General features: G+C 42.9%; 1 protein-coding gene across 8 annotated transcripts in view; it reads left to right on the plus strand.

The window, feature by feature from the left end:
• Positions 1 to 14,733, plus strand: part of plxna4 (plexin A4) — a 632,909-nt gene that overhangs the window by 338,916 nt on the left and 279,260 nt on the right. For all 8 annotated transcript variants that reach the window (XM_072562914.1, XM_072562916.1, XM_072562917.1 and 5 more), the window contains exon 5: positions 633 to 733. In XM_072562914.1, the coding sequence (XP_072419015.1) occupies positions 633 to 733 (101 nt within the window). The remainder of the gene's footprint in view (positions 1 to 632; positions 734 to 14,733) is intronic.

Consider the following 14,733-nt stretch of genomic DNA (forward strand, 5'->3'; position numbering starts at 1 on the left):
AAAAATCACAGGCTATGGTCTAACAGGTTTATTTGGAAGCAAAGTTAAAGTTAAAAATCACACAGCATCACGTTATAATCCAACAGATTTATTTGGAAGCACTAGCTTTTGAAGTGCTGCTCTTTCATCAGGTGGTTGTGGAGAATAAGATTGTAAGACACAGAATTTATAGCAAAAGTTTACAGTGTATAAGTTTACAAGTTATATCACAGTGTAAAGTTTTGCTATAAATTCTGTATCTTACAATCTTATTTTTCACAATCATCTAATGAAAGAGCAGTGTTCCAAAAGCTAGTGCTTCCAAATAAATCTGTTGGATTATAACGTGATGCTGTGTGATTTTTAACTTTAACTATTCTAATCCCATTTTCCGCCACTTATCATATATTGCAAACTATGTACCATAAATTGTGCACCACAAATCATAGTTATAATCACTAACCAATTATTATATCACAGATCATACATCAGTGGTTATACATCGCTATTTGTGTATTACAAGTGACAGTTCACATCACAATGCAAGTCGACATTCTGAACTGTGGACATTTGGCCTCTGATTTCGCCATCTCCAAGACCCTGATGACCTGATTGCACTGAGCTAATTGTGTCTTTTCTTTCTGTACTTGCAGCTGACCAGAGTTCCTGTGGAGGCGTGTGGACAGTATCAGACATGCAGCGAATGTTTGGGTTCTGGAGATCCTCACTGTGGCTGGTGTGTGCTCCATAACACGTGAGTACAAACCTAATAGCTCTTTGTGTTATCCTTTGTGGCCCGAGGAGTCAGTTGTTATTTAGTGAAAGGAACAATAACTCGGAGCACTTTCAACTGATGTTTGTTGACGAAGCAACATTCTTCTTGCATTGGTGATGTTGAAACAGCTAAGTATATCTTCTGAGGAAATACACTAATTAATGATTAGTTTCCTTAGATTAATTTAGAAGACAAGCATTTCGAATTTTGATGCACAGGCAGTTGTGAGTCAGGGTGGTTCTTGAGTCTGTTAGAAAACCTATATGATCTTTATCTCAGTGATATAGAAACAGAGAACTGTAGAACATAAGGCAGATGTAGGCCACTTTGCTCATCAATTCTGCTCTGCACTTCAACATGATCAAAGCTGATCCTCTATCTCAACGTTATAACCTGTGCTCTCCCAATAGTCCTTGACACCTTTCGCCTCTAGAAATCTATCTGCTACTTTCAAAAACATGTTCAGTGAATTGGTCTCCACAGCCCTCTGTGATAGAGAATTCTACCACAATGTGAGTGAAAAGATTTCTCGTTGTCTCAGTCTGAAATGGCCTGTGGCATTCCCTAAAACTGTGATCCTTTGATTTGGATCTCCCATGGAGGGGAAACATCATTCCTACGTTGAGTCTGTCCAGCCCTGTTAGAACTTCACACATTTCAGTGAGAGCTCTTCTTCAAAACACCAGTGACGATAGGCCCAGATGTCCCAGTGGGATAACTTCTACAAAGCCCAGGGAGTCCACTCCTTCTGCATAATCACACAGGAACCCGTGCTGAAAATACACAGCATGTTGCTAATTTTCTTCTTTAATCTCAATTTTAAAGTTGAGATAAACTAGAATCACGCTGGGATCCAATGGCCGTTTATCCTCAATTTTCATAGAGTAGGGTATAATGGCCCAACAGCAGGAACATGGGTTGATTTTCCTCACTCACCCCTTATCTTCACCACCCCCCTACCCCATCCCACCCCAGCCCATTCTTTCCTCATGGCACACTGGACCCTCTCGTGACCTTTGAATTGCATCAAGACACAGTGTTTGAAGAGGGTGTGGCCTTATTTCAATAGAGGGAGTGAAGTATTATCTTAGAATCATCACCAGTAGCTGTCACTGGCCTTTAACCTCTGTCACCAGCTCAGCTTAATGAAGGACAGTGTCTTGTGAAAATGCAATGACTTTCCTCTCGTACAAGTTGGAGTTTCATCCTAGCCAGAGACAAGTTCTTTTTGTGTCATTTAAGCCTAAAAGGGCAAAGCCTCAGATTACAGTTCCTGGCTTCCCCCTTAGCCTGAGTGTGGGTTAAGGGGCAGGAGCCAGGCACTGGGAAGGGGCAAATTGTCTTCTCCTACACATGGAGGGATGGACAAAGCAGATAGTCAGCCATTTGGTGGCCCTCATCATTTCCCACTATCTCCTCAGGAACAGGCAATGTTGGCATAGGAGACATAAAATCACAACACAACAGAGACCGTAGGTAAAAGAAAATTCTGCAGATGCAACACCAAGTGAATAATACCTGGGCTGTTCCTCAGTTGTGGGTGGATATAAACCAACATCCACGATCTTGTTGCCGAAAGGCTATGCTCCTTGGAAGTAGTTCTTGCTACATACATAAACAGATTTTAATAAAGAATTGGATGACTGTATGATTGGGAAAGAACAGAAATGTAAGCACAAGAGATGATAAGATATGGAACAGAGTGCTCCGTGAATTGTTAGGATAATGTCCAGAATCTAAGGTTAAGTCAGTAACCTAGAGTTTTGCTTCACTTATCTTTAGCAATGAGATGGAGAGGAGGAAACAGAAACTGTCTTTTAGAGATTAATGAACTGATTTGTAGAATAACGTAGTTGATGGACTCAGTGCTTCTTAAAATTTCTAATTCCTTATAGTCATGTTTTAAATCAGTTACAAATCCACGGTATCATCACAGCAGCCATTGTGCTTTGAATGCTCCTTCCCTGCCCAAGTTGCTGTTTGAACCCTCTCTCCATTCCTCTTTTCAAAACAACGTTTGTCCGTGTATTTCTTGCTGGAAGATAATGTTGTAAATTCACTTTTGTGTTCCAATTAAAACCTGGATTTTGAAGTTGTACATTTTTGGGAAAGATTTTTGCTGGGAAAGTTTTTGTTATCAATTTGCGTCAGTGAGGTTTGCTTGCAGAGTTTGACATGCAAGCATACACTGCTGATCACCAACATGTCGAAGGTTTTTGTAAAGGGTCGCAGAGAGGAGATGAGGGCAATGAGTTTTATATCGAGAAACAGCTTTGAAACGGTTGTGTGGGAAGCACACATTGTGCAGGCCTGCGCACACCACCCCAGTGTGAGGTTTACAAAGAAGTTTCTTGAACAGATGAAAAAATGGACCAGCAAATATTTTCACCGCGTACTAGGTGTTGGTGGTAGTGGAAAATTAACCTCTAATGGTATGGATTGAGGATAGGTCAGGACACTCAATTGAGAAAAATGTCTCAAATGAAGTTGGGGCAAGACTATGGAGGAATCTGAAAAAGAAAAGGGCTTGGAAAGTTGACACTTACATTGTCCAGGGAGAAAGTGATGCTGGAGATTAGAGTCAAAGAGTGCAGTGCTGGAAAAGTATAGCTGGTCAGGCAGCATCCGAGGACCAGGAGAATTGATGTTTCGAGCATAAGCTCTTCATCAGGAACTTGCATTGTCCAGCCTTCTGTGTTTGTCTATTTGTTACCATCCTCTTCAAATGGAGAGTCACCATAATGCAGTGAAAAATGTAACAAACTGTTTTGTTAGCTTGTTCTTTCATGAAAAGAAATCTAACCACCTACTTATTTTCTTTGATAGGCACTCTGCTCGTAAAATCAATGTAAAATATTTTCCATTGATATGGCATACAATCTGAAGACTGTAAATAATATGTGCTTGGTGGTTGACTATAGAGGATATATAAGGGGAGACATAGAGATGGCTTGGGTGATGTGAGGAAGCATAGAGAGTACGTGGACAGTGACAGGGTGTGGGCTGACATTAGCTTTTGTTGGACTTGGTGGGAGATTTTGGGGTGGCCTTTTAATTCTGTTGAGAGCTGGGATACTGGTGCAGGAGAACCAGAGTGAGCCTTCAAACTGGCCCACAGCACACCCTGACTCCACACCCCACAAACGACACTGAAAACCCATATCAGCGGCAGAAAGACAAAAATGGCACACAAAGTCACATATGATTCAGGATCGCCATTGGTGAAATTACGCAGGTTGTGTTTTCCTGAACCCGGGACAAAATTCGGCCCTTTTCGTCAATGAAAATGCTGCTTATTGTTGTCTTGAAAGAAAGAAGGCAAGTCGGCAGAAGAAAGATGTTTAACTGTCAGGGAAGGCAGTGAGTCACAAAGAGTCAGGCTTGAGCCAATGTTACAGTTAGATTGTAGTGTTAAATTCTTGGTCTTGGGCCCAGTGCCAAGGCCTGAGGGTGGATTTCATAAGGTCCCTGTCCTAGTTTCTGCAGCTGGAAACTCAACACCAGCAGAGAGCATTGATTGGGTTGTATGCCAGGGAGCTCAGGCAGGCTGAGAAGATCAGGTTCCCATCTTATCCCTCGATCCAGGCTGCTGTCTGTGCAGAGTGGAGGGCTCTTTCAGCTTGATAAATCATTTAGACTGAGCAAAGTGAAAACATAGCTCTCTACCACTCAGCCTCCAGGGGTAAGAGAAACCTGGTGAGAAAACAGAGAACCCTCTCTGAGTGAAATGTGGTGATCAGATCTAGGTTGGCTACTCTCACTCTCTTGAGGTCATCCTGGAGGTCACCAGCTTTGACAGGCTGAGCAAGTAAGAAATCTGTACAAGGAAGGAAAACAATGTGAGGGGTGGAAAATTGCATTTCTCTCTCTGTTTTCACAGTGGCCTGCTCTGATTTTCCAGTAGCTGTTAGAAGGAGCTTGGTAGGATCCTCTTTGTCAGAATTCCTCTTCCTCTCAGCCCTTTGCTGTTTGAGAGAAAAAAAACAATTAAAAAATCAGTTTAACTGACTGTATAAGTGAAATAATTGTCTGTATTTGACCTTGGGATGTTCATGAGTTATAGTTACAGGAGAGAAGAGAAAGTGGATGTGAGGTTGAACATCCCAGTGAGATGAACTTTTCTGACAAAACGGTACAGTCATTCGCCCTTCTCTTTGTTTTTTTTTGATCCGTGCCAACTCTGACCTGTTAGTTTTGTATATTTATCACTTCCCTTATCCACCTGGCTGCTTATTTACCTGTCTGTCTTTTCTCATTTGCCTATCAAATTTACCAATGGAAACCTTGAATGCATTGCTTTCTCGCACAATGCCGTACTTCTGAACTAATCAAAGCAACCTTACAAGAAAAGTGCCAAAGGAAAGCGAACAAAGTCAAACAAATCCCGTTGCTACAACTGTTGACCTCAGAATGTGTCTATTTAGCACAGCTACAGTTTGCATTTACATAGCATCTTTATTGTAGTATTCCCTCTCTGGAAATGTCCTTGGGTTGTCTGCTCAGGGGGAGGTCTAAGAAGAAAAATGGTGATTGTGGATATTTGAATTAAAATCCTGAAGTTTTAGAATTGGACAGAAGGTCAGCCTGGACAAAAGGATCAATGTTTCGAGTGTGAAACGCAAGTGCCCGACATCTGGGAAGATTTGGGTAACAATACTGAGACCTTTGAGCAATCAGCCCTTTGTCCTTCGAGCAATGGGGCCTCAGACACGGTGCTAACCTTATGCGTGGAGCTGAACAATTAAGACAGAGCTCTCCTTCTGAATTGGAAAAGACCAGCTAAGTTACTGGGTCACCATCTTATACTTGTAATTGCATCGTAATCTCACTGAGTGAAATTAGTGGTTCAGGCGAAGTGTTGGTTCAACTCCAGCTCTTACTCAGTGAGTAGATACCACATGTTTGGGTTTCACATTTAGATGATTCGTGATGCCTAGGGCAGGGCACGTGCAAACTGGAGAAACACACAAGACTTAAGTTTTCTTTATTCACTCATGGGTCGTGGGCATTGCTGGCTGGCCATCATTTATTGCTCATCCCTAGTCGCCCTCGAGAAGGTGGTGGTGAGCTGTCTTCTGGAACTGCTGTGGTAGGTTAACCCCCAATGCTGTGAAGGAGGGAGTTCCTGGATTTTGATCCAGTGACACTGAAGGAATGGCAATTATTTCCAAGTCAGGGTGGTGAGTGGCTTGGAGGGGAACTTGCAGGTGGTGGTGTTCCTATGTATCTACTGTCCTTGTCCTGTTACATGGAAGTGGTCATGGTGGGTCAGTGCTGTCTGAGGATCTTGTAGATAGTAGCTGCACTGTGTACCAAGTGTCAGTGGTGGAGGAAGTTGATACTTGTGAATGCGGTCCCAGTCAGCATGTTGCTTTGTCCTGGATGGTGTCAAGCTTCTTGAATGCTGATGGAGCTGTATCCACTTGGGAAGTGGGGAGTATTCCATTACACTCCTCACTTGTTCCTTGTAGATGGTGACTTACTTGCTGCAGTATTCCTAGCCTCTGACCTGTTCTTGTAGCCACATTGTTTTTGTGGTAAGTCCAGTCGAGTCCAATGATCACTCTAAGGATGTAGATAGTGGTGGATTCAGTTATAGTAATACCATTGAATATCAGGGGCAGTGATTATATTGGCTCTTATTAGAGACGGTCATTGCCTGGCATTTGCCTGTAACTTGGCAGTTGTCAGCCTAAGCTTGGATATTGTCCAGATCCTGTTGCATTTGGACATGGACTGCTTCAGTACCTGAGGTGTTGTGAATGGTGCTGAACATTGTGCAATCATTGACGAACCCCCGCCCCCAGCTTATGATGCAGGGAGGGTCATTGATGTTGCAGCTGAAAATGGTTGGGCCTAGGACATTACCCTGAGGAACTCCTGCAGAGATATCCTGGAGCTGCGATGACTGACCTTCATCAACCACAATTTCCATCTGGTGTGTCAGGAATGATTCCAACTACTGGTTGGATACCCATTGATTCGTTTTGCTCAGGCTCCTTGATGCCACTCTCAGTCTAATGCAGCCTTGATGTCCTGGGCTGCCACTCTCACCTCACCTCTGGAATTCAGCTCTTTTATCCATGTTTGAACCAAGGCTGTAATGAGGTCAGAGCCGAGTGGCTTTAGCGGAACCCAAATTGGGTGTCATTGAGCAGATCTGCTTGATAGCACTGTGATGACACCTTCCATCAGTTTACTGATGATCGAGAGTAGATCTATGGGGTGGTAATTAGCTGGTTGGATTTGTTCTGCTTTTTATGGTGCAATTTTCCACATTATTGGGTAGTTGCCAGCGTTGTCGTTGTACTGGAACAGCTTGGCTAAGGGAGCAGCAAGTTCTGCAGCAAAATTCTTCAGTACTATTGCCAGAATGATGTCGGGACCTACTGAAACGTCCAGTACCTCGAACCATTTCTTGATATCATGTGGAGTGAATTGAATTGGATGAAGACTGGTGTCTGTAATACTTGGGAACTCTGGAGGAGGCCGAGATGGATTATTCACTTGGCATTTCTGGCTGAGGATTGCCGTGAATGCTTTAACCTTATGTTATGCACTGACCTGCTGGGCTCTTCCATCATTGAGGATGTGGATATTTGTGGAGCCTCCTTCTCCAGTGAGCTGTTAAATTGTCCACCACCGTTCCCAACTGGATGAGGCAGGACTGTAGACCTTAGATCTGATTGGTTGGTTGTGGGATCACTTAGCTGTGTCTGTCAGTTGATGTTTACGTTGTGTGGCATGCAAGTAGTCCTGTTTGGTGGCTTCACCAGGTTGACACCTCATCTTCAGGTATGCCTGGTGCTGCTTCTGGCATGCCCTCCTGCACTGTCCATTGAAACAGGGTTGATTCCCCTGGCTTGATGGTAATGGTTGAGTGGGGGATATGCCTGGCTATGAGGCTACAAATTGTGCTGGAGTACAACTCTGCCGCTTTTCATGAGGGGATTACAACTGGCTTGGAATTTCTGCTCCCGTGACCGTATTTCACATCGTGAAGCTGGTGTAACGTGCTCTGTGGGACCCATGAACTTTGTGTGCACTCTCAGCCTCACCTAGAAGGTGAACCCAGCTCTCCTGGAGTTGTTGAGGGTCCAGTAGGGGAAAGCACTGGCTGCTGATTAGCACTGTTATAAGGTTGATTGTATGTTGACTAACATTAGTTTCCACAAGCTTCAATCCTGATGAAGAGCTTTTGCCCGAAACGTCGATTTTCCTGCTTCTCGGATGCTGCCTGACCCGCTGTGCTTTTCCAGCACCACTCTAATCTTGACGTCAGTATGCTCTGTGAGCCAAACTGTAGTCCATGTGCAGCTGGTTTCTCAACCGTTAGTCTAACATTGGTAAGGGAACAATGTTATGTTTTATTAACTGGATCCACGTGGGGTGATGAAACTGGTACATGGGTCACAAGGCACCTTGTAAAATTGCCCGACAGACCCAGAGCTTTACAGAAGGCTGTCCAAACCTTTATATCATGGTGCCAGTTCATTAAATAAATCAACACCCATCTCTGATCATCACTATTTATAACCAACTCCTCTTTGTGATGGCGTTGCCATAGAAACAATTGCAGCCATTCGAGTCACCATCAAATTCTTTTAACTTTCCAAGAACTGACTTTTATTATATAATATACACAAAAAAAAGACATTTTCTGTGGCTTTAACTTGCAATAATTTCAGGGAGAAAGAAGTATTAAATGACAGGGATTGTATTCTTTTGCAAACGGTTGTATGTGTGAGAGTGGAAGAATCGAGTTTTGACTGCTACATGGCTGTCTGCCCAGGGCTGGGAATAGCTGTCAGGTCTCGAGGCAGAACATGATACAGGCAAGTCTCGGTCTAATTGATTTGTCTAAAACTTACTTGCTAGGAGTTGTGAGAAGACCTGGATTCACTTCTGATGTGGCAATCATATCCATGCCACAAACTGTTGACAATGAACTGTTTCAACAACAACTTGGATTTCGCTGACACCTTTGAAATGACAGAGGGGTGCCACGGTGTTTTCTTCATTATCACCAGGCTGACCCTGATCTTTTCATTGATCAGTCCTGATCCTTCACCTCCTCTGAATGCATTGGCTAATTCTGGGATGTTGTTCCACTCATGATTCCAGCCCAAATAGACACTCATTTTAGAATCCCTACAGTGTGGAAACAGGCCCTTCAGCCCAACAAGTCCATACCGACCCTCCGAAGAGTAACCCACCCAGACCCATTCCCCTGCATTTACCCCTGACTAATGCACCTAACCTATACATCCCTGGACAATTTAGCATGACCAATTCACCTAACCTGCACATCTTTGTGATTGTGGGAGGAATTCGGAGCAAACCCACACAGACACAGGGAGAATGTGCAAACTCTACACAGACAGTCACCCGAGGCTGGATTTGAAACTGGGTCCCTGGTGCTGTGAGGCAGCAGTGCTAACCACTGAGCCACTGTGTACCAGCAGTGTGCTGTAATCGCAGGGTGTGCAGGTGCCAATCCATCTAAAACAGAAGATCGACTCCACATTCTGCTGAGGATCCAGCACCCCCCCCCCCCGTGCTGACTGCGGATTGGAAGTGCATTAGGGTTTGCTCTCACTAAGAAGCAGGGAAATGTGGAATGGTTCAAAAAGGGAGCCTTTAGTGTGTGTCTAGGCTTTGAGAGAGTAAAGTCTGGTAAGAATCTGCATCTTCTATGGCACTTAGTTTGACCAAAATTGTTAGTGGGAGGACAAGTGTTCATTGAGATTTATTAAGTAAGTAGCTAGTTTCAGAGGTCATTTTCTTTTTAGTCAGCATTTCCTCATTGCCATCCTGGTTCAGTTAATTGTAACAAGGGCCATTCTTTCTTAAGTGCTCAGTTCCAGAGTCAATGCACAGACTTGTAGAGTTAATTGTCCCAATTTCCCTCATTGTTCATTTCACCGTATTAAAATAAGAGTACATTATTTTCTCATTACCTATGCCAAGCTGGTTTAATTGTCCTTAAGCTGTCATAAATAAATTACTCGTTGTGCTCTACAGTGCGTTCAGAGGGATTCTTATTAGCTGCATATTTCCCAGATAAATCCATAAATTGCCTCAGTGAGATCAATTATTGCCTCAATGAGGCCTCCTGTCCTCCTCTTGTGCACATAGTGGTGGGAGGGAGAGAATCTGCTTTCTGTTTTAGGTCTTGGTGTGTCCTGGTGGGAGATACTCCATGAATTGGATGGTCAGATGTCAGTATGTATGAGAATGAGGGATTTATTCCCATTGCAGAACTACCATTCCCATGCAGATATCTGCTATCTGAGAGTCTAGAGGTGATATGGATTCAGCATTCTCTCCTTTCCTCCCTTCATCACACATTTTTTATCAGACAGAAACAGCTGGTATTGGGTTATCACAGCTCAGACAAGGGGCAAGGTGGCACCTTCATAACAACATCAGCCAGTGTGGGCACCGAACCCGCACTGTTGGCATCATTCTGCATTAGACCAGCAATCCAGCCCACTGAGCAAACTGACCCCCTCCTTCCTTCATCCCAGAACCTAAAAGACACCTGACTCTTAACTTCCCTCTGAAATGGCCTGGCAAACCACTCAATTCACAGGCAGTTAGGGATGGCAACAAATGCTGTACTTGCCAGTGATGCTTGGTTCCCAAGAATTAATCAAGAAAAACCTAAATTAACAGAAAAGTTTGCATTGTTAAGAGCAAGTGCGACTTTTAAGTTATGTTTATATTATGTGCGTTAAGAAAGAGAAAACATTTTAGATTTGTTCTGAGAGTGATGGTAGGAATTGTGGCGATTTCTTTTGTTCATGTGCATTTTAATGAGGCAAAAGTGAGGACTGCAGATGTTGGAAATCAGAGTCTAGATTAGAGTGGTGCTGGAAAAGCACAGCAGGTCAGGCAGCATCCGAGGAGTAGGAAAATCGACGTTTCGGGCAAAAGCCCTTCATCGGGAATTTTTTTGCCCATTCCTAATTGCCCAAGGGGTAGTTAAGCATTAACAGTATTGTTGTGGGTCTGAATCATATGTAGATCACTCTGCATAAAGGTGACAGATTTCCATTCATGAAGAGCACTAGTGAACCAGGTGGGAATTTTTTTTACTATGATTATTTGGTTGCCCTTAGGCTAATTTTGTATCCCATTTTTTTAAAAACTGAATTCAAACCTCATCACTGCTTATGGTGAGATTCAAACCCATGACCCCAAAACATTAGTTTTAGGGATTATGGATTACTAGTTCAGTGACAGTGCTACAATATCTCCTAAGTCTCTGTGCTACCAAGCAGGCACAAGGCAAGAACAGTTGAGTTTCAGGAATTAATGCAGTTTTGCTCTAAAGGTGAAAGTAATATTGAGCTTAGTTTGCAGTTTGTTTCAGGAGTCTCGGGGTGAGACACCAAATAAAGGTGTCTAGTAGGTATGATATCTAGTAAACTGCACAGAAAACTTGTATCTTGAAACTATCCTAACCTTTATCTCAGCAAGACACTTCAACAGGGAAATAGTAGTGCTGTTAACCTGGAGTGGATCTTAATAAGCATCTAGCTGCTTAAAAGGGATGATGTGAGTTTAAATCCTTTTATGATATCTGTAATGAAATCTTTTCAACCTTTACTTTGGCTAGTGTCATACGGTTCATATATTTTGACATTTAATAAATGTTTTATTCTTTGAATTTAAAGTACACCAGCAACCTCTTGGGAGTATGAGGCCACAGTTAAAACAAATACTAAGTTAGGCTCTAACTAGCCAAGTTTCATTGTGGGGTCTGACTTGTCCAATATTACCATAAGCAGAAATTCTAATAGCATTTATATTGCTCTGTTCATGACCTCAAAGTACTTCACAGTCAATGAAATACTTTGTGAAGTGCAGCCACGGTTTTAAGAAATGTAGGCATTAATGTGCACAACAGCAAGATCCTACAAACAGCAGTATGGTGTGTGTGTGTGTGTTGACTCGTTTACCACCAATCACTAGCTGATCTGCGATGGGTGTAGGCACCATTGAAAGAATGGATAAGTGCAGGACAGATAGCATTTCCCATGGTAACACACACCTTGTTTAGTTAGAAGCTTCAGAAGATATAGGAGATTCGATGTAGAAACATTTGGCTGCCGATAGTACTTTAGCATGTTGGGATTGAAGCGACGCAGTGAGGCTGAGACATTTTGCCTGTGCAGAGTATTGGAAAGGGCCAAGGTCTCTGTAAACACCTTTCCTCTGATCAGATCAAACAGAATCTCTTTTGTCAAGGCCTTTGAATCATTTCAAGCCCATGTTCTGTATTGATCAAAAGTAAAATAAAAGCTTGTAAACCTTCTCTGACCAGTCATTATAAAACAATTTGGATCTGATCCAGTGACTCACATAATATATGTACAGTTATTCAATATTTGAGGGTTACATTAATACCATATTGATTTTTGTCATATTATTGAGACTATAGCAAACAGAATTTTTTTTTCAAAAAAACCTACTAGGACCAGCTAGATTTTCTTCCCAGACAGCAGTGACCCATATCAGACTGAATTGGCCCACAATCCACCAAACTCTCTTAGACAGTGTTATCTAAAGGCCAGTTATGCCTTTCCCTTGACCTTATTGTCTCTTGAGCCCAGGTCAGATGAAAGGCCAAAGAAAGATTTATATTTATGCAACACCTTTCATGATATTTCAAAGTTCTTCACAACCGATGAAGTACATTTAGTTCAGTCAGTGTCGCAATCTTGGAAAAGGAGCCACCAATTTGATCACAGTAAGCTCAGTCAAAGTGCAATCTGATAATAAAAGCAAAACACTGCAGATGCTGGAGATCTGAAACAATCACAGAGCGTGCCGGAGACACTGTGCAGGTCAGGCAGCATTTGTGGGGGGAGAAACAGAGTTAATGGTTCAAGTCTGGTCTGACTCTTCTTCACAGCTATTCCATTTTCATCTCCTCTTCGTGATCTGATCATCGGTATTCAATGGCCATCAGAGGGGTAAATATTGGTCCAGGTGCCATGGAGAACTCCCCTGTTGTTTGTCAAAATGGTACCTTGGAATATTTCATATGCCCTGGAGAGATGATTTCATACCCGTTCGTACACTCAGCAAACCCTCAGTAGGGTCATCTGAGATTTTGTATCCAGCCACTGCACCTCAAACTCAAAACCTCCTGATTCAGATTTCTCTCAGCTGCGACAGCTATTTGTAGTGCCAACATTTTGTTTTATCAAATCCTTCCATAACTATATATGTGTCAACTCACAGGAGAACAAGCCTAACATAAATCAAATTTTTAATTCCTTGAATAATTTCTGTATTCTCTTAGGACCAACAATATGCTTCCTATGATCAGTTGGCCAGTGCCATATTTGTCATCTTAATGAATTTGAAACATTGAGGGAAAAGTGTACCTGGCCTTTGGATAGCACTGGCTAAGAGACAGCTAAGCATATTGGGATGCGGTTATCGCAAACGTTTGTTGACACCCCTCCATCAGGTGGTATTGGTTGAAGGGTTCCAGATTTGGTGCATGGGGGTGGAGTTGGGTGAACGCCGAGAAGGGGTTTTAACGCTAGGATGAGAATTTGAACTTTATGCCATTAATGGCATTCCATGCCAATGTGGGGCAGTGAGTGAGGAGGATGGTGGGTGAAGCCCAGACCTGAGTGAGCTCAGAAAGAAGCAGCAAAGTTTGTGAATTAAATGACGTGCACCTTATTCAGCCTTATGCCATGGAAAGACATTGCACTGTTCTTTACAGGAATGACAATGAATCATTGGATGGAGACTGGAGTCCACACTCTGTACCTAGTCATAGGACTAATTGTATGATGGGAAAACTAATTAAGATTCGGTGGCTTTTGTGAAATCTTTGAATCGAACTGAAGCGCGTTTCTGAAGAGGGAAGTTTCCATAGTTAGAATAGGGGATACAGGCTAGTCATGGAATAGATTTGTAAAGGCTAATACTGCAACAAAATTTGACGTTCATTTTGATCGATTTCATCAGTCGTTTGATTAATCAGTCATTTCAGAATCCTGTTCCAGAGGGCGATCATTATTATGGAATTTTGCATGAAAATTGAACCCATGTTATTCTGATCAATGATAGTCATTTGAATCTGCTGAAGTCCTTTTTGAACCACTTGTCATGCGTATTCTTCAAACACGATCTTTACATGGCAGCTTCCCTCCTGTGCAAAAGGCTTCATTCATGGATTCCTTATTTGGATCAGATGTATTCAGCCTGCAATGAATAAAGTATCAAAGCTTTGAGCTTCCCACTGTCAGCAACCATAGTTTGTGGCTTCTGGTCAAGGTAAAACGGGAGATGCTTTGGTTGTGACTATTTTGGTTTTGCCAGGCTCAATTCTGACACTGGGAGGAGTTCAAGGACTGGCACATGGGATGAAGAGGGAAGGAGCACCCATTGATCCCACTAGAACATGCCTTGGATGAATTATTTGCTTTCATTCCAAAATGATGGTGTTAGGGGACTGCTTCTGTCCATTGATGGCTGAGAGGGAGGTGAAAGAGTCTGCTCCTGGAGCTGTGTTGCTTAGGCTAGCCACGAGGAGATACTGCTAGACAACTGGTTTCTCCCATGGGTGAGAGGTAGCTGTGTGATGGTATGGATGGTTCATCTTTTCAAATGCAAGGAAGGATTGATATTTCCAAAGTGGGCATTCAGGATTGATTAGCCAAGGAGGATTTCTGGATTTTCCCACTCAGTAGCCTGTCGGAGAATGGGCGAGTTTATTCACCAACTGCAGTCATTTTTAAACAAAATGTAGGCATATGTGGAGCAACCCTGGTTGCCATGACAGCAACCAGTGACTACGGGGGGGAGAAAGGGCCTGAGTAACTTGCACTCCCTGCCCAAGTTTTATATCTTGGTTGCTTGGTGCTGAGGGATGCTTGATGTTTTAATTGCTTGTTTCAGTGGAGGTGCCTTTCTGAGGCCTAGAATTACAAAGCCCTGAGCCTTCT

Source organism: Chiloscyllium punctatum, chromosome 44 (genome assembly GCF_047496795.1).
Source record: "Chiloscyllium punctatum isolate Juve2018m chromosome 44, sChiPun1.3, whole genome shotgun sequence".
Lineage (NCBI taxonomy): Eukaryota > Metazoa > Chordata > Chondrichthyes > Orectolobiformes > Hemiscylliidae > Chiloscyllium > Chiloscyllium punctatum.